General features: G+C 48.0%; 1 protein-coding gene across 6 annotated transcripts in view; it reads right to left on the reverse strand.

The window, feature by feature from the left end:
* RAP1GAP2 (RAP1 GTPase activating protein 2) overlaps positions 1 to 24,255 on the reverse strand; it is a 194,491-nt gene that overhangs the window by 56,100 nt on the left and 114,136 nt on the right. For 3 of the 6 annotated variants that reach the window (XM_033171729.1, XM_033171730.1, XM_033171733.1), the window contains one exon: positions 19,618 to 19,702. In XM_033171729.1, the coding sequence (XP_033027620.1) occupies positions 19,618 to 19,702 (85 nt within the window). Of the gene's footprint in view, positions 1 to 3,385; positions 3,533 to 13,623; positions 13,643 to 19,617; positions 19,703 to 19,954; positions 20,013 to 24,255 lie in introns of those variants that run through there. The other 3 variants (XM_033171732.1, XM_033171734.1, XM_033171731.1) reach the window with 3 other exon arrangements.

Genomic DNA, 24,255 nt, shown 5'->3' on the forward strand with positions numbered 1-24,255 from the left:
TTGTTGCCTTCCAGACTCAACCTTCTTGATCTAAGAAATCTCACTGAAGATGACATGGGTGAGAACAATTCCAGGAGGGGGGCGGCGAGGGAGAAGAGCAGTGTAATTAAGCTGACATGCCTGCCACTCAGACCCAGAGGAGCTGTCAGCTCTGCCTTTCTAGTCTGACAAGAGTTCAGACTTTTCATTGTACTGCAATAGCATCTCATTACCGTACATGCCTCTACAGGATTATGAATGGGGTCCGCCAGCCGTTTTGTGAATGCAGCAAACTGTGTGTTACATCAGGCCAGACTTTTGGCCAACTTGTCTATTCTGATCGGCAGTGATTCTCCAACACCTTAAGGCAAAAGACTTTCCACCTGCCGCCTGCTCCTTTTAACTGGAGAGGTCAGAAACTGAACCTAGGACCTTCTTGTTTATTTTGAAGAGCTATACCTTTCAATCAAAGGATTCTCAAGTCAGCTTATAGGCAGCAGGCAATACTACAATAGAAACCTCAACATAAATCTGTCTGCCTCTTTCTGTCTTTGTCTCTCACACAAACACAAACACACACACACAGTCCAGCAACCCTTAGAGCTTTGTTGATAGACACACACAGACCCTCCAAGTGTCCCTACTTTCCAGGGACAGTACCGAATTTACAGAAGCCATCCGAGTTTCTGATTTGTTGTCCGACTTTTCCTTAGGACAGCCCTATTTTCATCTGAGAAATGGTGGAGGGTATGGAGCTATCCGACCCCTGAGTCAAGGAAATAAGTAACCATACAACCTTTAGAAGACATCTGAAGGCAGCCATGTAGAGGGAAGTTGTTTTTTAAAAAAATGTGTAATGTTTTATTATGTTTTTATATGTGTTGGAAGCCGCTCAGAGTTAGATGGGTGGGGTATTATTATTATTATTATTATTATTATTATTATTATTATTATTAATGTCCCTATTCTCATTGGAGAAATGTTGGAGGTTATGTAGACAGGGCCAGAGCAGTGGTGGCTGGTGCCCACTGGGACTGGTAGGGCAGAAGGCTGGGAGGTCAACAGTAGATGGCGCCAGAGTCAATGACAGGTCAAGCCACCTCCCTGTGAGTTCTACAGAAGGTCAACAGGTGTGGAGCCAGAGGCTGTGACTGGCAGAGCCAGCTGATTCTAGTTTCGTCCCTATCCCCTTCCTCCCTGCTGAGTTCTGCAAGGGCAAGACTGTGACTAAAGAGAAAGAGGGAATTGACAGCCAAGGGCTGCCTTCTTGACTGGTTACAAGATGGCAGATGGGCCTGGAGGAATTAAGACTGCTGTTGGCGGGACAGCACCCTGTCTGCCCTAATGTGCCAGCTTCCGCTGGCAGGTTATACAAGAAAACGCTCAACACTCACTCACCCACCCATATGCATGCATGGTCCAAATGCCCTTAGATTGCCCAGCTGGTGGACGCGGCACAGCTTGCTGTCTTTTGGTCCTGCAGTCCCAGCCCAGCCAGCAGCTGGAGCTGAGTCTCTGGCAATGGGGCAGGGGAAAACCCACCCCCTAAAGCTGCTCTTTCACTGGCCAATGGTAGTGGCTGTGCTGGTTTCCCCCTTGCCATGACATTCTTCCTGGGAAGCAGTGGGTGCAACTCTCCAGCTGATGGCAGAGACAAGAGTGTGCATCTCTAGCATGCAAAGTATCTTTGGGTTGTTCCACCACTGAGCTGTGGTTCCTCCTCAACCAGGATGGCTTGCTAGAAATGTTGCTCTTCAATGCACCCTTCCCATGACACCAGAGGTGGTTTTTCAAGGTGCAAAACTCATGCCGGCAATTCTCATGCAGAAACTCTCTAATTACAGTAATTTTGACTCAGAAGAAATGTTAGATGTTGATGACATGCCATATTTGTGGCATTAAAATGTATCATTTGGGTTCTTGGGAACTCTGAAGGCTCTCAGAAGACAGGGAGGAAAGCTTTGGAGAGCAGGCAAGGCCTAGCATGTCTTCCTGAAAATGACAATCGGACCCCCTAACTTTCCACCCAAACCATAACGCTATCTATGTTTTAGACCCAGCATGCATGGTTCTCCTAACAGTTCTTGGGTGCAAGGGTTTTTTCACACATATTGCACTCCAGGAGATAAGAGCCAGGCAGTTCGCAGCTCAGAAGGGATAATATAAGTGGAGATTAACAATAGAGGGAGGGAGGCATGGCAAGACTTTGAAATCCATGCTATAAACTCCACCTGGCTCTGGTGAAACTTCAGAATTCTCAAGAATCTCTCAATTCTGGGTATTCGTTTTTCCTGCTGTTAACTTCAGTTCTCCCAATTTCCACATCAGCTGGCTATTTAAAAAGAGTATTCATCAGCGTTTGGGAGAGAACTTCTAATATATTTTATTTACTTATCTGAATATTTCACAAGATTTATACTCTGCTTATTTCTAACGAAACATCAAAGCAACAAGGCGATAAAATCATCAGGAAAAACAACAGATTAAAACATTGAGAAGTGATTGAAATCAACAATAGCCTAAAAACCAGATCCAAACACATGTCAACATACAACGTGTCTAATCTCTCTCTCTCGCTCTCTCTTTGGCGATCACTCGTAGCTGAGTAAGATTGTCTTCAATAAACACGGTTTTAATTTTGTATGCAGTTTTGCCTAATGTACGCATTTTCACAAAGCAAATTGCCCTTATAGAACGTATTTTGTATGCAATTTACACAATTTCATTTTCATGCACACTTTGCCTTGGCACATGCGTCTTCTGTACACGTTACTCAGCCAGCAGACTGCATTGCAGAATTAGCAGCAGTACAAATTTTGAACAATATGTTTTGGCTCATGTATTGCTTCCGAGAGTGCAGATTTGTAGGTTCACCTGCGATGCAAACTGAACTGAATTTCTCCCCCATCCTCACCTCACCCCACACATCCCTAATCAAGAATTGGAGTCTGGGTTATATAGAATCCTAAAATTGTAGAGTTGGAAGGGACCTTGAGGGTTGTCAAGTCCATCCGCCTGCAAGGCAGGAATAAGCAGCTGTCCCATATGGGTATTGAACCTGCGACCTTGGCAGGTTATCAGCACCACGCTCTGACCAACTATGCAGGCTTATACTCAGTCAGACTAGTAGTCCATCTAGCTCAGTATTGTGTGCACTGACTGGTAGCAGCTCTCCAAGATTTCCAGCAGGAGTTTCTCCAAACCCCACTTGGAGATGCTAGTGGAGATCGAACCTGGGAACTTCAGCTCGCAGGGCAGACACTCTAACATTGAGCTACGGCCATTCCCTTAACGTGGCTAGTTTTGACTTGGTGCTTTTGCCAGGATCGAAGTTATTTAGCAGAGGGTCAAGCAAGGTCATTGTGCGAGCTGATTGCACGTCCGACACCTGCGGCACAACACTCACCAAAAAGCTGCTAAGGAGGTCCATCATGTTTCCAATGCCCCACCAATCCACGCTAGCGTCGCATATATCCAAAACCACCGTGCGTCTTTCTGGAGAGCTCTCCTGGAGCCATACACCAGCTTGAACATCCATATAGGCTGTGCTTTATTCCCACCCCCCAAACATCCCTTTGTTAATATTTCTCTAAGTGAGACATTGTGCGCTGGCTGCTTGACAGGTTAAATGGGCGTGCCAAGTCACAAGGCGAAAGCACCCGAAACAGGTTGTGCAGGAAGCACATTTTAATATTTCAAAGGAGGGAGAGAGAGAGACAGAGAGGGAGAGGGTTGTGTTTCTTTTCCTCCCTCCCGCCACACAATTTGGAACGAGATCCAAGGCACCCGGTGACGTAACATTCCTCTAAATGTGGAAGGCAAATGTACTAGTATATTTGATATCGGGTAGAACAATGTGTGTGGAGGGGGGAGGGGGGAAACAGTCGCTATTAAATGCAAGCCACAAAAAGAGCAAAAGGTTACTACTGCATCAGCAAACGGACTTGCACAGAGTCTTGCTGTGCTCAGACTAGCAAAGGCAGGCCATCTAGAACAGAGGTAGGCAACCTAAGGCCCGGGGGCTGGATCTGGCCCAATCGCCTTCTAAATCCGGCCCGCGGACGGTCTGGGAATCAGTGTGTTTTTACATGAGTGGAATGTGTCCTTTTATTTAAAATGCATCTCTGGGTTATTTGTGGGGCATAGGAATTTGTTCATATTTTTTTTCAAAATATAGTCCCGCCCACCACAAGGTCTGAGGGATGGTGGACTGGCCCACGGCTGAAAAAGGTTGCTGACCCGTGAGCTAGAACAAGGACCAGGGTGAAAATGTCCCCATCTTCTCTGCCCTCTCGACAGGCTGCAAAGTTGAGGAGTGCATACACAAGTCATGCGCACCAAGGAGGGACGCTCTGGGATTGTGGTTCCCTTCCCCCCCACACACACATTCCGGGCTGACGCTCCTAAAATGTTCAGCTATCGTCATTTTATTTATTCAAAAGTTTCTAGTCCCTTTACTTCATAGAATCGTAGAGCTGGAAGGGACCTTGAGGGTCATCTAGTCCAACCCTCTGCAATTCAGTAATCTCAGCTAATGCATCCATGACAGATTCACGACCAAACATTCCACCCTGCTATTCAGAAGTTCAGATATGATCTTATTGACCACAGGAAAACAAAACTGTGTGGAACCCCTGCAAGTAAATCGGCAGGGGGACATGCCCAACCCCAACCCCCCAATACTAATTTTTACTTGGCTATAAACTAGCTGGCATCCTAGCAACATTTCCTTATTAATCGTCCTTTTTATAGCACAGACCTGCAATGCTTTCAGACCACACCTGATGAGTAAACAGGAAGCCGTTCTTGGAGATCGCTTCCAATGCTAAGATTCTATGAATTGATGTGCTACCTAATGGCACTTCTCCCATATCACATTTGCAATGGTAAGGTTTGGTGATTTTAGACACTGGACCTCATGGTCTTATCACATGGCACTCAACAATTCTGCGGGACATCCCAGAATTACAGAAGCCAATCCCGGCTACTGTTTGGGTCATCGAAAGTCTCATTTTTCATTCTGGCACTCTGGAGTGAGTCGGGTGGCAGTCTTGCGAGACCCAAAAGTGAGCATCTTTTGGTCTTGCGCTCTCGCGCATGTGTGAGCGTTTGGGACCAGATAAAGGAGTGTCCTGATTTTGGTTCCCAAGATGTTGCAGGGTATGCTGACAGGGAGTGGTGGTTCAGAGGACAATGTGTGTGGCTTCAGTTACATCAAAATGTGGAAAGATAGCCCTGCTCACCTTCTCATTCTGCTGAGCGAAGCCCTGGGCGATGCCCCACCACCAAGTCCTGCTCTGATGTTGCCACCATCAAAATGACTTCCATCAACTCGCCCACCAAGCCTGAACTTCTGGGTAGTTCTCTTAGTTCCAGTTCAAATGCTGAACCTGTTTTGGAGATGTTGCCCCACTCGTAGGCATGCTTTAGTGTCTGAAACCTCCCATTTCTGGAAGGTTGATACGGCCCTGACGAAACGCAGGCATCCATGCATCGTGCCAGCCTACGGATCCGAACGCTCCTTTGACGCAGAGGGCTACGATCGCAGTTGTGCGGAGCAATCGCTGCATGCAGGCAGGTTGGTAAATTGAACATGACAGTCTCCGGGGGGCTGTTGGGCTCCTGAGATACTCCAGCCCTCTGCTGCCTGCAAGGATCCCTCAACTCCCACCAGCTGCAAATTGTTGGTGACATCCTGGGTTGAAGCAGCAAGCCGGCTTCTCCCTCTCTGCCTGCTGCTTTCTCGGCAATCCACTCTCTCAGAGAGGAACTGGAGAAGGCCCTGGGGCATGGAATCTTTTCCCACCCTGTAAAACCTTCTAAGGGACCACGTGCCAGCCGTGGACATGGCCACAAATATGAAGCTTGCCTTTGTGTCGCAGCCTAATTTCTTCACAGCATATCCTCCAAGTGTCCCGATTTTCCAGGGACACCTAGTTAGAAAAGGCCTCTCAAAGTCAGACTCTAGGTGCCAGCTGGCACACTTTCAGTTCATTGTTGATTATTCCTTCACTCCCTCTCCCTCTCTCTTCCCCCCCCCCCCCAGAAACACACATTGTGCAATGAAGGCGCTTAAAAGATTTAACAGTTTGCTGCTACATTGCAACAAGGGGAAATAATTTGGGGGTCTTTTCTAAAAGATGAGCACGATACAGGTGGGAGTAATCCCCCTTCTCCTTGCCAGAGAGAGCCAGAAAGTGTTAGAAAAGCAGAGGGAAAGCAAAATTCGCTTACTTATTAGGAATGGCCTGGAGCATTGTGAGGGGAAAGTTAACTGCAGATCCAGCTACGGTTGTTCTGAGCATGGCTGCAAGGACACATGGGTGGGGGGCCTCTCTTGCCAATTTTCAGCTGGGCAGTTAGGTAATTTTAGACTCTGCGTGTACCGGTTTTAAATGCCCACCCACTTTTAGATTCAAAAGGCATTGCTTTGCTTTCTTCAAAGGCGGGTGCCAGGCCCTGTTGTATTTGAGGATTCTCCTGCTCATCCTGCTGAAATTTTAGACTTTGGACTAGGGGATAGGGACTCTTTCATTGGAAAGATGTGTATTTTACCATCTGGTAAGCCATGTCTTTCGCATGTGTGGACCCTCCTGCTTTTACGGCTAAGCGGGGCGTATCAAGGGGTTTAAGTCCTGTAGAACCATAGAATCGTAGAATTGTAGAGTTGGAAGGGACCACGCGGGTCATCTAGTCCAACCCCCTGCAACTCAGGAATCTTTCGCCCAATGTGGGACTCGAACCCACAACCCCGGGATTTAGAGTCTCATGTTCTACCGACTCAGCGATTGTCTTGCATTCCTGGGCTAAAGATGTTGTGTTCTTGAGCGTGATGCTGAATAGTCCTCAGTTTAGGGTAATTTGTTTCAATACCACACCCTTTGTACTGTCCTCACCCCCTTTTTTGGTAAATGTCATTTTACTTGTAAAGGGCTCACCTTCCTCCACCACCCCCTTATTTGTTATTTTTTAAAAAAAAAAATGGCAAAGAAAAATCTGTTTAAAAAACCAAATCTGTTTTTTAAAAAAAGGCTCAAGCCTCTGCCTCGAGTCTTCAAAACGGGACAAGGTGCAAATTTAAATAAGTAAATATTTATGAAAACTGCTCTTAAGGCAGTGTTCCGCCGCTGCACATGTTACGGTCCTGAAATTTACGAGGAATATTAAAAAGCCGAACAGCAGCTCAGATGCAGCGAGGCTATTTCAGCTCCCCCTATGGAAGGTCATTAAAATTTCAGCTTTCTATCAGAAACATCGTTAAAGCAATTCACCAAGAGCGGTACATTGGGATTAATTTGTTTGTTTTGTGCTTCTAAAGAGATCATATAATAACATGCACAGACACTCTCAATTCACCCACTGTCGACTCATAGAATTAAGAACTCATCAGGGAGGTCCTCCGAAAAAAAAGGATGTAATTGGATTGCAGCAACAACAACAACATAGTCTTAGGAGACTAAGCAACTTGCCGCCCCCTTGCTTGCAAGTGTACACAACATCCGTCGAGCGGAGGGTAAAAGTTTTTTGTTCCGTCTCGTGCTTTTGTGTCTCCCAAAATAAGTTATGGCAACAATAACGCGCCCCGAATCAAGACTGATTCTTAATGGCTCTGGTCAAATTCTCCAGAGCAACTTAGTCATGTGCTTGGGTACAAATAAATACATGAAGTGCTGGCAGTCATTTCGCCAGATCCTTGAGGTGTGGGGGAAGGGGTTTCAGAGGGTGGGAAATAACTGCAAAACTAGTACAGCCAACAACCAATTTACACACGTCCAATTGACGCACGACCGTGCACACGCGCATTGCACCGAACCAAGAAAAATGGTGCTAGAATAGCCTAGAAAGGGCAAAAAAAATGAGGTTCATATTTACTTTCCCAAGTCCTCATGAAAAGCTGTCAGCAGATTTCTCCTAACACGCTCACTCGTGTGCAATTTTGCCTCTTGTCTACATTTTTGCAAAGCATTTCCCCCCCTAAAGTACCAGATTTTTTAATAGAATCTAAGCTGACCTTATTGGGACGCAGGTGGCGCTGTGGGTTAAACCACAGAGCCTAGGGCTTGCCGATCAGAAGGTCAGCGGTTTAAATCCCCGCGACGGGGTGAGCTCCTGTTGCTCGGTCCCTGCTCCTGCCCACCTAGCAGTTCGAAAGCACGTCGAAGTGCAAGTAGATAAATAGGTACCGCTCTGGCAGGATGGTAAACGGCATTTCCGTGCGCTGCTCTGGTTCGGCAGAAGCGGCTTAGTCATGCTGGCCACATGACCCGGAAGCTGTACACTGGCTCCCTCAGCCAGTAACGCGAGATGAGCGCCGCAAGCCCAGAGTCGGACACGACTGGACCTAATGGTCAGGGGTCCCTTTACCTTTACCTTTTAAGCTGACCTTAGATGATCTAGTTCATAAAGTCATAAAGTTGGAAGGGACCCCTTGGGTCATCTAGTTTTTGTGTGTGTGTGTGTTATGTTCACCAGGATATGCATCCCCCCACCCCCATATATGGTTTGCCAGAATTTCACAGCAAATCTCTCCAAGTAAGCACATTTTAGCATGCAGCTTTGGCGACTTTTGAGGCCAGGGCTCATTCAGGTGGAAAGCCAAGATATACCGGTATATATTCAATAAATAAATAATGTAGTAATAATAAATAATGTTATAGTACACATTTTTGCATGCAAACCCCAAGGTTTGCAGAAGGACAAACTATTGGAGGAGAAGCCTAAAGAGGGGAAGTGAAACAAAACAGCCCCATGTGGACCGAGTGTCCTCTGTGGCAAATGGATGCTGATTGGTTGTCCAGGAGAGGGTGAAAACAATAAGGGATAGAATGGAGTGTCCTGAAGGAGGGCATCACTGAGTGACTGGCAGCACAGTCTTACACATGCATATCTAATCTTGAGCCCAATGTGGCTTACTCACAGGCAGTGGAATCTGACCAATTTGGGCAAAGGGGGGAAACCCAGCCAGATGGGCAGGGTAGAAATAATAGATGATGATGATGATGATGAACCTCTGTCTTCCCTCAAGCATCCCCACTGCCCCCTGCCTCCCTTCTTGCTTACAACTAATCGGGGGGGACAGCCCTGTTAGGATTTTGTGTAGCCTCTGCTGCTTCAGCTTGGCTGGTGGGATTAGTATAAATCACATAAGTGTCCGAGAGAGTGTGTGGGAACGGAAGACTGTCTTATCTCTTCTGCCTGAGAGTGTTACTGTAAGTTCGTTCCACTTCTACTATGTCACAGTTTGCTTCTTGTTCTGCCAAAGCTTGGAGAACACAGACGTGGAAATGGATTCTCTGTATACAGACTGTAAATAAACGTAGTTTAGATCTACGGATGTTTCCTTCTTCTTGCTGCGTGATGCTAGAAGACTTGTGTGCTCTTCTCATAAGAGAAGGGTCGCAGATATAGGCACTCTGGACTGAAGGAACATGCCAGCCAGAGAGGGCCTCCTGGGAGACGCTCAGGGGTATTGGAGTTCGCCATCTCCGAGCGAACGTCATTCCCAACAAGCCCTGCCTGTCAGTGGCTCTGGCGCCATCTGCTGTTGGGCTCCTGCCCCACCAGTCCCGAAAGGTACCAGCCACCACTGCTCCCAGGTAAGTGGGTACAGGATTGCCCTTTCATACACTGAACAGGAAGACTCCCCATTGGTTGCACTTCACATCGGGAAGCCTCGGACATATTGTGTTACATCTTCTAAAAATTATATTCCATTATGTGGCAAACCACCCTGTGATCCTTGGATGAAGGCAATATGGATGATGACAACAACAACAACAACAACAACAACAACAACAACAACAACAACAACAATGCCACACCTATTTAAGCATTTCTTCAGAAGAAAGAGGTTCCACAGGCAACACCTCAAAAGTTGCCTGGTTTTTTTTAAGAAGTGTGGGGAATCTTTGGTAATATGGCACCCTGAGTGAGAGGGGAAATTGGCTCCCCACCCTTAAATATTTCTATCAGAGAGGAATGGCAAACCAAGCTATTGGAGTATGCTGAAATGGCAAAATTGACCGGAAAGCTCAGGAACCAAGGAGATAAAAACTTCAAAAAAGAATGGGGCGAAATATAATTTATTTGGGAGACCACTGTAAGCAGATGAAAACATTAGCAGGGTTTTAATAACACCTGCAATGTAGCAAATACCATGGACAATATGGAGAGATATAAAACATGGATTATGAAATAATAGGCAGTTGGGGAAAGTTGACCATAGGACCCATCGAGGGGGTGGTGGGAAGTCTGGAGATTCAGAGAAATCACTAAATATGGATATGTATTTTGAATTGTTATAATTCTACACTTGTAAAATCAAAGAAAATATATTTCAAAAAAATATGTCTTATTTTCACAATAATTCATTTTGGTGCAGTTGCTTTTTTTATGGATCTTCTCAGCAGTTACCCATATAAGCATTATTATTATCATTATGGTGGGGTTGTGCCCCCTTGGTTCAGCACCCTGTGCAGAGGATCTACCCACACAGCACTAAACCCGGCGCTGACTCCCGATGCTGCTGAACTACAACTTCCATCATCCCTGGCCGGTGGCCATGCTTCATGGGAGTTCTGGTTTAGCCACATTGGCTGAGCCTAAGCTTCCCCACAGCTATTTTGAACCTTCTGTTCTCTCCACATAAATTACTGCTCTCCTGACTCTTTTCGCTGCTCAGTCGGGCAGGAGTAAACTTGGCCTCGCGTAGATATTTATCTTCCAGTAGCTGCTTTAGCACATTGGGGCGCGGGGGGGGGGTAGCATTGGGTTCCTTCCCAACTCCTTGTGCAACTAGTTTGGCCAGTCTCTCTCCCTCCAAGTACCTCTTCCGCCAGCATTCCTCTCTAGGCATGTGCAAAAGGCACTTTGTCACCTTCCTGGGCAACTTTCTGGGGCCCACAGGCAGAACAATGAAAGTAAATTTTAGCTGAACTGTATTCTATATGTTTTGGGAAGTTGTCTGTCTGTCCATCTGTTCTCTGCATGCAGGCACCCCTGAAGTTGCCATCACTGAATATGGCATGGTGGTTCCTAAGATCCAGGAGTCCGTTTTGGTCTAGGTTTTGGCAGTGCTGTTTATCAAGAAGAAGAGGTGCCAGAACTCACCACGAACACCCCCCTTCTTCTTCTCTTATAACTGAGTTCCAGTACATTTTGGCTGGGGGGGAAAGCCCTGGGTTTCGGTACCACCAGACACCATTTTGAATCAAAGTGGCAGATGGAGCCTTTCAAAACTGCACTGCGAATCCAGAATGTCCCAGTGAAATTGAGGCAGTTGGAGGGTATGAGAGTCCACTACCTCTCAGTGGAATCTCTCCCAGTGTAAAGCAGCTCATTCCACCAGGAAGTTCTTGCAGTCATTCATCCAAAACCTGCTTCCTTGCCTTTTCTTCCTGTTGGCCCTAGTCCTGCCTTCTGGAGCAGTGGAAAGCAAGCCTGCTTCCCCACCACCACCACCACCAAAAAAAACCCACCTCAATATGGCACCACTTCCTGTTTTTATGAAAACAAGATTTGGGTCACTTCAATGCCCCAATCAAAGTTCTTCTCCTCAGTCAGTCAGTCTCCCATAAAGAAAGTTGGGGGGGGAGCAAAGGGATGGAGCCTCTCCATGAGACCACTACTGTGGCTGAGAGGGGCACCAAGGGCACGTGGGGACTGAAGAGTGGCCATTGATGACTCTGGCTTGCTTTATTTGGCCACTGCATCCCTGCCCCAGCCTGTGAGAAGGAGGCACAGTAGCGGAGGTAGACAGGAAAGATGACACTAATGTAGATTACGGTATGTCCCTATTTTCATCTGAGGAATGTTGGAGGGCCTGTCATTGGGGCATCTGGTTGGCCCCTCTGAGAACAGAATGCTGGACTAGATGAGCCATCGGCCTGATCTCCTTTCATTCTTACCTGTTTCTCCAGCACACTATCTGTGACCCCCTATTTCTCAATGGGCTCCTTACACAAGTCAGTTCCTCCCAGTCTCATCTATGAAACAGGCATCATCATCATCATCACAGGCATAATCAGTGGTGGAGCAAGCCGATCGGGCACCAGGGGCAGGGCCAGCCACCTGTGGGGCAGGGCTAGCTGGGGCAGGACACTCCGCAGGGCCTCTAAGGAGTCTGCCTGCCTCCTCCCACTCAGCCGCCCTACAGCTGAGGGTGAGGTGGCAGGCGGACTTTTGGGGGCAGCATGGAGCCTGCGGGCGCCCAAGCCACCACGTCACTCCCAGAAGAGACGTGTGGCTCGGGCGCACTGCAGGCCCTGCGGTGAGTGCCGCCCGGCATTTTGTCACCCCCTTCATTGGTGACATCCAGGGGTGGCCCACCCCCATCGCACCCCCCTTCCTCCACCCCTGGGCATAATCTAACTGGTTTAAAGTAGGGATCAGGGAAAATCTGTTGAGAGTTGCATTCATGGCAGTACAGTGGTACCTCGGGTTACAAGTTTAATTCATTCCGGAGGTCCGTTCTTAACCCAAAACCGTTCTTAACCTGAGGCACGCTTTCGCTAATGGGGCCTCCCGCTGCCACCGGGCCGCCAGCGTGCGATTTTCATTCTCATCCTGGGGCAAAGTTCTCAGCCCAAGGTACTACTTCCAGGTTAGTGGAGTTTGTAACCCGAAGTGTTTGTAACCCAAAGCGTTTGAAACCCGAGGTACCACTGTAGTCAGCAGAGTCAGAGCTTGAGGTGAATGGTGCCCCCTTTCTGGCCCTGTTCTCCCCTGTCTTTCCCCCCTCCTGGTCACCCAAATGAAATCAGGAAGAGGGTCTCATTAAAAAAAACAGGATGAGGATCATGTGTAGGCCCTGGGGGCGTAGGTTACCAGCCCCCTGATTGGAACGACATGGGAAAACATTTGTTTACCTCTGCTAAAATGTTGGATAGGCTTCAAACAGAAACACAAATGAAATTGGCACAGGGCTTACCTTCTGAACTCTGGCATAAAGTCAGCAACGAATGCCTGGCGCTGGTGGTGTTCAGCACTGGAGCCGCCAGCTGAGACCCCTCTCCAAGCCAGTCAAGGCCAGGGGTCCAGACTTGGAGCCTGCAGGGGATCCACGCTGAACAGGTTCATTGCATCCTGCTCTCTACACACATTCCGGCCAGGTGAACGGAGCAGCCGCTCTTGAGCCGAAGGTGTGGGTTCCTTGAGGAAGCCCTCCCTGGTGACGTGGACAAACCCTTTGAGCGTTTGTCCCTCTCCTTACCTAGTTATCACCTCTCTGCCCTCCTCCTGCCTCCGAGATAGGGAGCCAGCAGGCTTGCTTTAAAATAAACCTCAAAAAAAGAAAAAGGTAGGCAACATGTGATTAACTTAATGTGATAAGAAGCCCAGAGAACTCGGGAAGGAGTGATTGGCAATAGGTGACAAACAACTCCCCGCCGGGATTAATTTGTCGTTTCGCGGACTGACAAGGCAGCTCATTATTACACCCAATTATTTATTCTGCCTCAGCCAGAAAGGTTCGAGGAGCGCCACGCTGGGAATAAATGGCAGGCTGCTTTCGCTTGCAGGTGCAGAGCAGGAGAGAGGCACAACATTTCGGGCTGTGCTGATATTTTTCCCCCGGGCTTTGTTTTCCACAAAGCATTTTGGGGAGAGGTGCAGAACCTTTTACACAGAAACCAGGCTATTACTTACAGGTTTCTGTCATTTGCAGGTGATGAAGGGGTGCAAGACAAGTCTGCGGAGAACGATCGTGGGCTTTGTGCTTTTTTGAAGAGCAATGGGCCATTTCAGAGTAAGGCACCAGGGTTTCGTATGAAGAGAAACGCTGCCAGGAAGGCAGGGGTATTTTTGCTGCAACTTTGCAATTGGCAGACCATTTTCCAGCTTATTATGGGAAAGGCCGTTTGGAGCTTCTGGGGCTGCTTTTCAGATTGCATTTTTCTTTTAAGGTAAAAGGTGGTTCATATACAGTGACTGCATAAAGTGTGTTTCATCACTTCCTCCATCATTGCAAGTGAAAACAACAATAACCTGCGAAGCTGTGCTGTCTGGAGCCTCACACTAATCCCTCCTCATGCAGATTAACATAAAAGGCTTCTTGTATTATCCTTGTGAGATAAGAGAGAACAGAAAAGAGAGGCTGGGAAGAGGGGAAGCGGTGGCTGAGGCCTATTGGGATTGGTGGGGGAGAAGTGTGGAAGGACAACTGTAGGTAGAGACAGAGCCAATGACAGGCCAAGACAACTAATTCTATTTTTGTCTCCCTCCTCCTCCTTCCTGCTGAGTTCTACAAGGGCAACACCGAGACTAAGGCAGGGGTAGTCAAACTTTTTATACCTACCGCCAGGGGCATAGCAAGGGGGGGTGCATAGGAGGCGGACCGCCCCATGTTCCATAATGGAGGGGGTGACAAATTGTCAAGGAACAATTACTGCCCTACTAGGGCAGTTCATACAAAACTTTTGTTTTGAAAATGCCTTCTCCAAAGGTCTTATCTTACTATACTTTGGGTTGGTTTCTGTTTGATATTTATGCTTCATTCTTTTAATAGTGGGTTATTTGAAAATGAGACTGCAGTTTTAAATATTGAATTTTTAAATTTGTATTTTAATCTGTTATTTTAAATTGATTGTGTTTATGTTTTTGCTCTGATTTTAATTAGTGTTAGCCGCCCTGAGACCGGTTTTTGGCTGGGAAGGGCGGGGTACAAATAAAAATTATTATTATTATTATTATTATTATTATTAATTATACCAGGGGTTATATAGCTATATATGAAATTTCATGCATATCGGTTAATATCTTGACCCTCCTCCACCAAAATAGCTGTTCACTTGGCCGTTTTCCTATGTCGTGAAGGGCTGAAATTTCAGTTCAGTGGAGCACTTACTGTTCCCAACCCTAAGCCATTTAATTAGACTTTAATTTGATTTTGAGATGTTTTAAGGAGGTAATTTAATTATTGTTTGATTTTATACCAATGTTATGTATCTGATGTTAGCCACCCTGAGCCCGACTTCGGCCAGGGAGGGCGGGATATAAATAAAAGTTTATTATTATTATTACTTGTTATTATTCCTTTGTAAGAAAATATGAAAGAACGTAAACCCATTTTTGCAAGTGGGGATCAATGGGGGGGTGGACAAGAAATTTTCCAGACCGGGTACCTCCTGACCTTCCTATACCTCTGAGGGGGGTGACAAAAACTTTTTTGCCCCCGGGTACCAATTTACCTTGCTACGCCACTGCCTACTGCCCACTAATGCATCTTTCTGGAAGGTAAAATTTCATTACCGTCCACCAGTGCTCGATGGAAGCAGGATTCAGCTTGTGCCATAGAACCCACTACCGCCCACCTACAATCCTGAAACGCCCACTAGTGGGAGCTAGGGACCAGGTTGACAACCCATGGACTAAGGGGTAAACTAGGAAGGAAGCTGACAGTCAGGCTCCAACCCCTTGACTGGTTATAAGGAAGAAGGCAGCCAGGTGGGGGCTGGCTGAAGTCAGCCTAAGCTTGGTGGGGCAGTGCCTTATTGCTGTAGAAACCCAGACAGATGGGCAGGGGTACTGTTATTATTATTATTATTATTATTATTATTATTATTATTCCTAATGCACCAGTCTTTATGGGAGCAGAAGGAGGAGGAAAATACCGTTCTAACAAGGAATGATCCTTGATTCAGGATGCAACAAGGCAGCATCCCAGGCTGTGTTCATCACAATCAGTACGTAATTTTGATGGAAGGGAAATGTTGAAAACAATGCAGAAAGCAAAGTATTTATTTACTGAACGTTTGCAGACTAAAAACAACAACAGTAGCAAATACATGTCCTATTTCCTTCTGCGATTTCCACTCCTGGCCTCAGACAAGCATGCAAATTACAGCAGGTCATGCTCTTGTTTCTGCAATCTGCAATCTGGCATCCCTGCCCTAGACATACCTTATTTTTTGCTCCATAAGACGCACTTTTTCCCTCCTGAAAAGTAAGGGGAAATACCTGTGCGTCTTATGGAGCGAATGGTGGTCCCTGGGGCTGAATTGCCCAGGGGCCAAAAGCAGATTGTGCTTTTTATTTTACAAAGAGAAAGGGGAGTGTTGAAAGGACCCCGCTCAGCAGCTGATCAGCAAGAGATCAGGAGAGAGATAAGAGTCCCTGCTCCCTTTCAGCCACGCCCTCCTTTGTTGAATGTGCTGCAGAGGGAGGTTGTTTGTTTCCCCAGGACATGTGACTGGCTGATTAGATTATCTGTCTGCAAACAGTAGAAATGGCTCCCTTTCCTTAAGATTTTTTCAGAAATGTGAGTTAAACCCCATAAAAATGGGGCTTTTCCTCTTTGCTTTTCCCCCTTTGCAAAAGGAGCTTTGCTTTTCCCCCTTTGCAAAAAAAGCTGCAAAACCTTTAGCTGATCCTAAAAAAAAACAACCCAGGGCTTTTCCCTTTGCAAAAAAGCTGCAAAACCTTTAGCTGATCCTCAAAAAACAAAAAAACCCAGGGCTTTTCCCTTTGCAAAAAAGCTGCAAAACCTTTAGCTGATCCTTAAAAAAGGCCTTTTGCCTTTGCAAAAACAGCTGCAAAACTTTTAGCTGATCCTTAAAAAAAAAAAACAAAAAAACCACCCAGGGCTTTTAGAGGAGGAAAACCAGAAAAATATTTTTTCCCTTGTTTCCTCCTCTAAAAATGAGGTGCGCCCTATGGTCCGGTGCGTCCAATGGAGCGAAAAATACGGTATGTTGCTTTCTTACATTGTCCAAAAAGTTGCCACATGGCATGCCCAAATTTAATTTGTACAGTGGACGCGGGTGGCGCTGTGGTCTAAACCAGTGTTCCCCAACCTTGGGCCTCCAGCTGTTGTTGGCCTACAACTCCCATCATCCTTGACCACTGGCCTTGCTAGCTAGGGATGATGGGAGCTGTAGTCCAAAAACAGCTGAAGGCCCAAGGTTGGGGAACACTGGTCTAAACCACAGAGCCTAGGGCTTGCTGATCAGTAGGTCGGCGGTTCAAATCCCCATGACAGCGTGAGCTCCTGTTGCTCGGTCCCAGCTCCTGCCCACCTAGCAGTTTGAAAGCATGTCAAAGTGCAAGTAGATAAATAGGTACCACTCTGGCGGGAAGGTAAACGGCGTTTCCGTGTGCTGCTCTGGTTCGCCAGAAGCAGCTTAGTCATGCTGGCCACATGACCCGGAAGCTGTCTGCGGACAAATGGCGGCTCCCTCGGCCTATAGAGCAAGATGCGCGCGCAACCCCAGAGTCGTCTGCGACTGGACCTAACAGTCAGGGGTACCTTTACCTTTACCTCGTGTTACGTACTTAATCCATTCCGGAGGTCCATTTGTTACAGGAAACCGCTCGTAGCATGAGGCGTACTTTCTCTAATGGGGCCTTCCTCTGCTGCCGCGCCGCCGGAGCGTGACTTCCGCTCGCATCCCGGGGCAAAGGTCGCAAGAAGGGACATCTACTTCCGGGTTAGCAGAGCGCGTAACCCACAGCATACGTAAGGGGGGCACTACGTAACGCGAGGTACCACTGTACTGATAATCCAGCCTGAACATCATCTCATTCATTTTCCCAAGCATTTTACATATTGGAGGCTACATTCTCTAGAATACCTACCGCTGACAGCAGTTGACGTTACTGATTGGACCATTTTGTATGGGGGGGCAGATGTCCCACCCCTGCAGAGTTTATAGAGGGCACCATTTGGACCGGGGGGGGGGGAGGCCTAACACCCTCTCCCAAAACACCACTTCCCTCATCTTCAAAGCAGCCCCTAAGGCTGCCTCTTAGTGAAACAAATCACATTTACTTTGGCCATTACCTGGGGGGCTGATCTAACCAACCTGCTCACCTCCCTTCCAAGCTGTTCCTGGAATTTGGGCTTCTAGATCCAGACACAGCATGTAGATCTTCAGCTCCCATATGGAATTGTTTTTTTAAAAAAATGAAAAAAGCAAGCAGGTGGCAATCCTATTTCCAACCATTTGTGGATGGCAGTGAGTGATTCCTACAGTTGCTAGGCAACAGCAGCATCCTTTCTTCCCCCCCAGAATTGAACAAAAATGCAAACAAACAGTGGAGATCTTTGTACAGTCTTTGGAGGAGGGAAGAACTCAAGGAATCGTCTTGTGGTTGCTTAGGAACCCCAGAGCAGACTTCTGATAACATCTGGGCATCCTGGAAATATTTGATCAATGTTCCCTGCGGTTGCCAAGATCTTCCTGCTCGGCTTTTTAGCTCTCTGATCCTGCAGGAATAATTTAGCCGATGGACTATCTAAAGCAGCCATCGGCAACCTAGTGCCTTCCAAGTGTTTTGGACCACAACTCCCATCAGCTCATGGGAACTGTGATCCAAGGGTTCCACATCCAGTGCTAGTCCTACTCAGAGCGGAGCCACTGGAGTTAATGGAAATGACTCACCTAGGCACACAGATTTTTAATGGGTCTACTCTAAGTAGGACTTAGTCGGCAACAACCCCCAACAACTGAAGGACAACAGGTTAGTGGAAACTGATCTCGAGTGCTGGAAGCAAGCCTGATGGGAGAGGACTTCTTCACAGTGCCCCACCTCCTGCTTTGACCCCAAAATATTCAGTGGTATCTCATACCTTCCAACACGACACGCCTCAAATCCAGGAAGCCATCTTCTGGGTCTGCACTCCTGTGTGAGTCACGTGACCCACATTTGACCATGCCCCCCAAGTGTTTTCTTCGGAAACAGCACCCGAAAACACGCATTTTGGACCGCCGTGCCCCCCCCAAAATGCAGTCCAAAATCACGCGAGGTCGCGGCGGCCATTTTGTATACTGTCCTCTTGCAATAAAAGACAGGATGTCCCATTTTATTTCTGGGACAGTTGACAGGCATGGTATCTGTCACCTCACCAAAATCTTCTTGCTCATTGGAAAAGGGCTTTTATCACTTCACTTCACTTCACTTCCAACACATTCTGCTGCTTTTATACATGAGGTCACTAGCCTGGCTGTAATGGAAGAAACAGCTTTTCCACCTCATAGATACATGGTAGTCCTTACCATTGATTCCAATTCTGTGGCAACTGCAGCTTCTGCATTGTGTTTCTTCATTCCTTATGCATACAATGTATATGTATTTCACGTATATGAAATACGTGAGGCCACATCTGCATTGGCATACCGTCAGCTCTTGAAGACACACCTGTTTAGGCATTCCCCTGGACTTGAACTTCCTGGTACAACTGCTTGAATTGCTCTTTTAACTGTTTTGTTATGTTTTTTTTTTAATGGGCTTCTTCGATTGCATATTTCATACTCAGGTATCTTTAATGTTAAAACTGTTGTATGGCGTACTCTTATTGTGTTTGAATTTTACCATGCTTGTAAACTGCTTAGAAGTCATTGTAAGTGGTATATAAATTAATAAAATTAATTATTATCATCATCATCATCATCATTAATATTACTATTAAACATAATAATAATACACACATTCACATTACCTTCCCTGGGCCTTTCAAGAATGCAACGCTGGAAGGAAGGGACGCAAAAATTATATCAACTCTTAGGCTAGATGTGACTGCGACAGATAAGCCGAGCCGTTCTGCTCCAATATAACTGCAAGATCCTGCAGTTGGGGCAGTGCCCAGCCATGCAAATAACACATGCGACGCACCGGCCATAATGCATCCCGTAAGCAGCTTACCTTCATGCTTGGCGGAGCAGTGAGCGGTGGAGATAAGGGTCTCTCTGGGGCTGCCATATCTGTGCTGTTCAACACGTCTTGTTTCCTGTAATACAAGGAGAAATTGATCTTAACGTTTTCTTTCCCGGCCTTTTAAAGGACACAGAAAACCCCAAAGAGAAAAAGAAGGGAAAACTTCTAATTTTTTTAAGGGGGGGGGAGGGAGAGAGAGAATAACCCTAGTTCTTGAGAGAATTCATATTGATCTTTTGCTTTATCCAATTATTTATGGCCCCTAAAAGCAGAGAAGGTCTTTCATTGGGGCATCCAAAGTAGGGAACATCAGTAGAGCCTATACCTGCTATGTAAGCTGCAGGTAAAATCCATTCCAGGTAATTTCTATTAGTGGGCTAAGCTGAGGGTTAGCTATATAGAGCTGGGTTTCTATGGCAACACTCTTGCAAAAAAAATATTTTCCTCCCTCCCCACCCTCCGCCCCACTCTTCCTTGTCCCCAGTTTCTCCATCTGGTCTTATCTATTGACTCTGTTAATGTTTGCTCATATCTTTCTCGCTCGACAGAAAGGACACGATGCACAGCAGAACAGATGCTGATCACGGTTATGCCAGATCACCGCCAGGGAATCGCACAAAAGAAGAAGAAAGGAAGAAAAAGAGCCACTCTTGAGTTTATCACGGCCTGCCCAGGCTGAGCTTCAGGAGGAAAGCCTCATGAACTGGGAAACTTACAAAGCGTGTTTTTCACTGCAGCCACTTCATACTTGGGGAGTCCAGTGCAGAATTCTTTTTTTCTTGCTTGCTTTTTAAGAAATTGGAAACAGTTCTTTAATATTGCACACTCCCTTGTTCTCCAAATAATGTCAAGTTCCAGAGCCAGCCCTGCTACGCTTTGGCTATGCACACATTGAAAGCACACATGACTTCTCCCCAGGGGTGTAGCAAGGTGGGCTGGGGGGGCCGCCCCGGGTAGCGCCCTGGGGGGGTGACACTCGGGGCGGGGCCCCGCCCTCCACAATCCCCGCCTCCAGCCAGCGGCAAAAAAAGCCGCTGAAAGAGGGGGCTTTCCCCCTTTCAGCAGCTTTTTTTGCCGCTGCGCTCCCTGAGCGGAGCTGACGGGGAAAGGAGAGGGGCGGGGCAGCGAGGGGAGTGACACCCCCCTTGCTGGCCCAACCCCTCTCCATGCCCCGGGACGGCTCTGCTCAGGGAGCACAGTGGCAAAAAACCCGCTGTGCTCCCTGAGTGGAGCCCGTGGGGAATGGAGAGGGGCAGGCCAGCTGGCCCGGGCGGAGACATTGCTCCGTGCGCATGCATCATGACGTCAGCCCAGCTAGCTACGCCCCTGCTTCTCCCAAAGGATCCTGGGAACTTGTTAAAGGTGCCAGGATTTGTAGCCATGTGCGGGGATAAACTACAGTTCCCAGGATTCTTGTGCATTGTGGGTTTTCAAGGGAATATTTACTAAGAAGTTTTGCAGGCATCATAGGACAAAAACTGGCAGGCACACTGGTGCCCGAGGGCAGCTCATTGGAGACCTCTGATCCACAGTATAGACATAGTAGCCAGCAAACAGGCTACTGATCAGTATCAGCGATGCTCACTGCATTTACAAGACTGTTGCATTTGACTCTTCCTGCCCATTGCCCCTCTGCATAAATCCATACCATTTGCTTCCTAGCAAACGAACATCTAATGAAACGATTGCGACTAAAAATGCCAAATAAATTAACCCCAGGAACTGAGAACAGATGAATAATTGGTGGCGGACATGGACAGAGCACCACCCACCAGCTGGAGAGGGCAGGATAATTGTACCAGCTAATGCCACCTGTGAGCAGAATTACGATGAGCTGGTCCCACCAAGGGGCAAGTCGGAATCCGTTATCTTTTAACCAACCGGCTCCAAGTGCGGTTTTCCTTGATGCCGTAGAAAATGTGCGGTTCTGTCTCTGTAAATGGAGAGCTATAAGGAAAGGCTCACTCGGAGGGCAGTTCTGTCTATGGAGCCTCAAGTGCCTTCTGTGGTACAGAGCTCCACCTTCCATCTTCATCTGGTGGCCCTGTCAGGATGGGGAATAGCCTGACTTTGTTTGTCTGTGTTCTTGTAATCTCTAGGTTAGACTACTCCATTGCAATGCAGCTGACTCTGAAGACAGTCGAGAACTTCAGAATTTAAGAAGAGGCTGTTGGATCAGAGGTGCTAGCAGCCACTGGCTTTAAAAAAGAGGATTGAACAAATGGGTGGAGAACTCTTCCCATGACTGTTAACTGCAATAGTGAACTGGAACCGTCATGTCTTGAGACAGTGCTTCTCCAGAAGACAGCTGCTGGGAGCTATTGCCCCTGTGCCCTGATTGTGAAGAAATCTGGTTGAGAACAGAGCCCTCCTTATATTTGAATCCAGAAGGGAAGCACATGTTCAGCCTGAGGGTCACATTCCTCCCCAAGAACCTTCCAAGGACCACCCAGTGGATGTGGGCAGGGCCAACAGCCAGGGGCGTAGCAAGGGAGGAGCGGGGGGTGGGGGGGCCCGGGCAGCGCCCCTGCTGGGGGTGACACATCGGGGGCGGCCCCGCCTCCTGGGCTTTTTTTTTACTTTAATTTAAAAAATATATATTCTTTTTAGGCTATTTTCGGCACTGCCGAGGTGGAGCCGCAGGGGCGGCCAGCGAGGAGGGGTGTCACCCTACCTCGCTGGCCGCTCCTGCGGCTCTACCCCGGCAGCGCCGAAAATAGCCCCCCCTTCCAGCGGCGGAGCTCGGCGTGGAGGCAAGGGGCGGGCCAGCAAGGTGGGGTGCCACCCCCTCCTCGCTGGCCCGCCCCTTGCCTCTTTGCCGAGCTCCGCTGCTGGCTGCCTTGCAGAGCCGGGGCATGGAGAGGGGCAGGCCAGTGAGGAGGGACACCCCTTCTCGCTGGCCCGTCCCTCTCCCTGCCCCGACTTGCACTCCGCCAAGGGAGCCCGGGCGGCAGGGCGTCACGTGCGTCATGACGTCATGATGCACACACGGCGATGCCCCGCCCCCAGGGGTGCCTCTTGGCTTCCCGCCCCCGGCAGCCAAGGGGCTAAGAATGCCCCTGCCAACAGCAAATGTGAGATAGATGGTGAATGTAAAAATACACATACACACTCACACACATGGGGTGTGCAGAGTGTTAGGGGAGGGGTGGGGCCTATGGTAGGGGACACATCATACTCTTTCTGGGGTAGTTTGTCCATCTTTGGTCCCCACCCTACACTCAGTTCTCCTCTGTGCCTCCTGGAAGCTGTCAGCATGCGACAGTGGCCACACCCTGGGAATGGCTTTGACTGGCTGGCTAAACCACATGAAGGTAACCAATGGGTCTGAAACCATCAGTGAGTTCGGGACTTCCCCTGTGTGCGAAGACATGCTCTTGAGGATTGAGTGGACGAGACCAATAGTGCACCCAATGGTCAAGGAGTTTTCTGCATGTGCTGTAGAGGGAAGTAAGAGGCAGATGGGGCTCATCAGCCTGGGAAGGTAGCCCATCTAAGAGAAGGGAAACTCTGGTCCTAAACCTCAGCTGCCTCGTGGGATATCTTCAGAAGAAGAGAAGTCCAAGGAGTAAACCCTACACAAATCCGGAGTGGGGTCCCTAAGAAGGTTGGGTGGCACCTTGTACGCCTCCTTCCAAAAACTCCTGAAGCCAAGCTGGTGCCAAATGTCTAGCTCTGCTTTCCTTTGGGCCACATCAGTGAGGTCAAGAAGAAGAAGAGAAGAAGAGTTTGGATTTGATATCCCGCTTTTCACTACCCGAAGGAGTCTCAAAGCGGCTCACATTCTCCTTTCCCTTCCTCCCCCACAACAAACACTCTGTGAGGTGAGTGGGGCTGAGAGACTTCAGAGAAGTGTGACTAGCCCAAGGTCACCCAGCAGCTGCATGTGGAAGAGCGGAGACGCGAACCCGGTTCACCAGATTATGAGTCTACTACTCTTAACCACTATACCACACTGGCAGTCTAAGTTTGGAATGGTCACCACACTGGCAGTCTAAGTTTGGAAGGGTGTGGGAACCAGGGACTAGCGGTGGGCAATTCTGTCAATTTCTGTTTCTGGCCTGTCAAAGAGAGGAAGAAGAAGAAGAAGAGAAGAAGAGTTTGGATTTGATATCCCGCTTTTCACTACCCGAAGGAGTCTCAAAGCGGCTAACATTCTCCTTTCCCTTCCTCCCCCACAACAAACACTCTGTGAGGTGAGTGGGGCTGAGAGACTTCAAAGAAGTGTGACTAGCCCAAGGTCACCCAGCAGCTGCACGTGGAGGAGCGGAGACGCGAACCCGGTTCCCCAGATTATGAGTCTACCACTCTTAACCACTACACCACACTGGCTCCCCAGTCAAGAGAAGGGTCTTGTCATCTGGGCAGCCCAGGACCTGCATGCACACTGCCCCATGAGATCACTTCAGTGCCATTAACACAGCAGTTTAGCTTCACCCCTGGAGGCGAACTCCATTGTCTCTCAAGGCAGACAGATGCCAAGAACAACAACAACAACAACTCCTGTGTCTCAGCATTCCCCACTTCTTGAACTCAGCAGGGGAGAGGACGAGGACTAAACTAGGAGGAGCTGAATCTGCCTGTCACTGACTCTGGCTCTGCCTAGCATTTTCTCTCCTTCGGGGC

This window comes from Lacerta agilis, chromosome 15, assembly GCF_009819535.1.
Source record: "Lacerta agilis isolate rLacAgi1 chromosome 15, rLacAgi1.pri, whole genome shotgun sequence".
Taxonomy (NCBI): Eukaryota; Metazoa; Chordata; class Lepidosauria; order Squamata; family Lacertidae; genus Lacerta; species Lacerta agilis.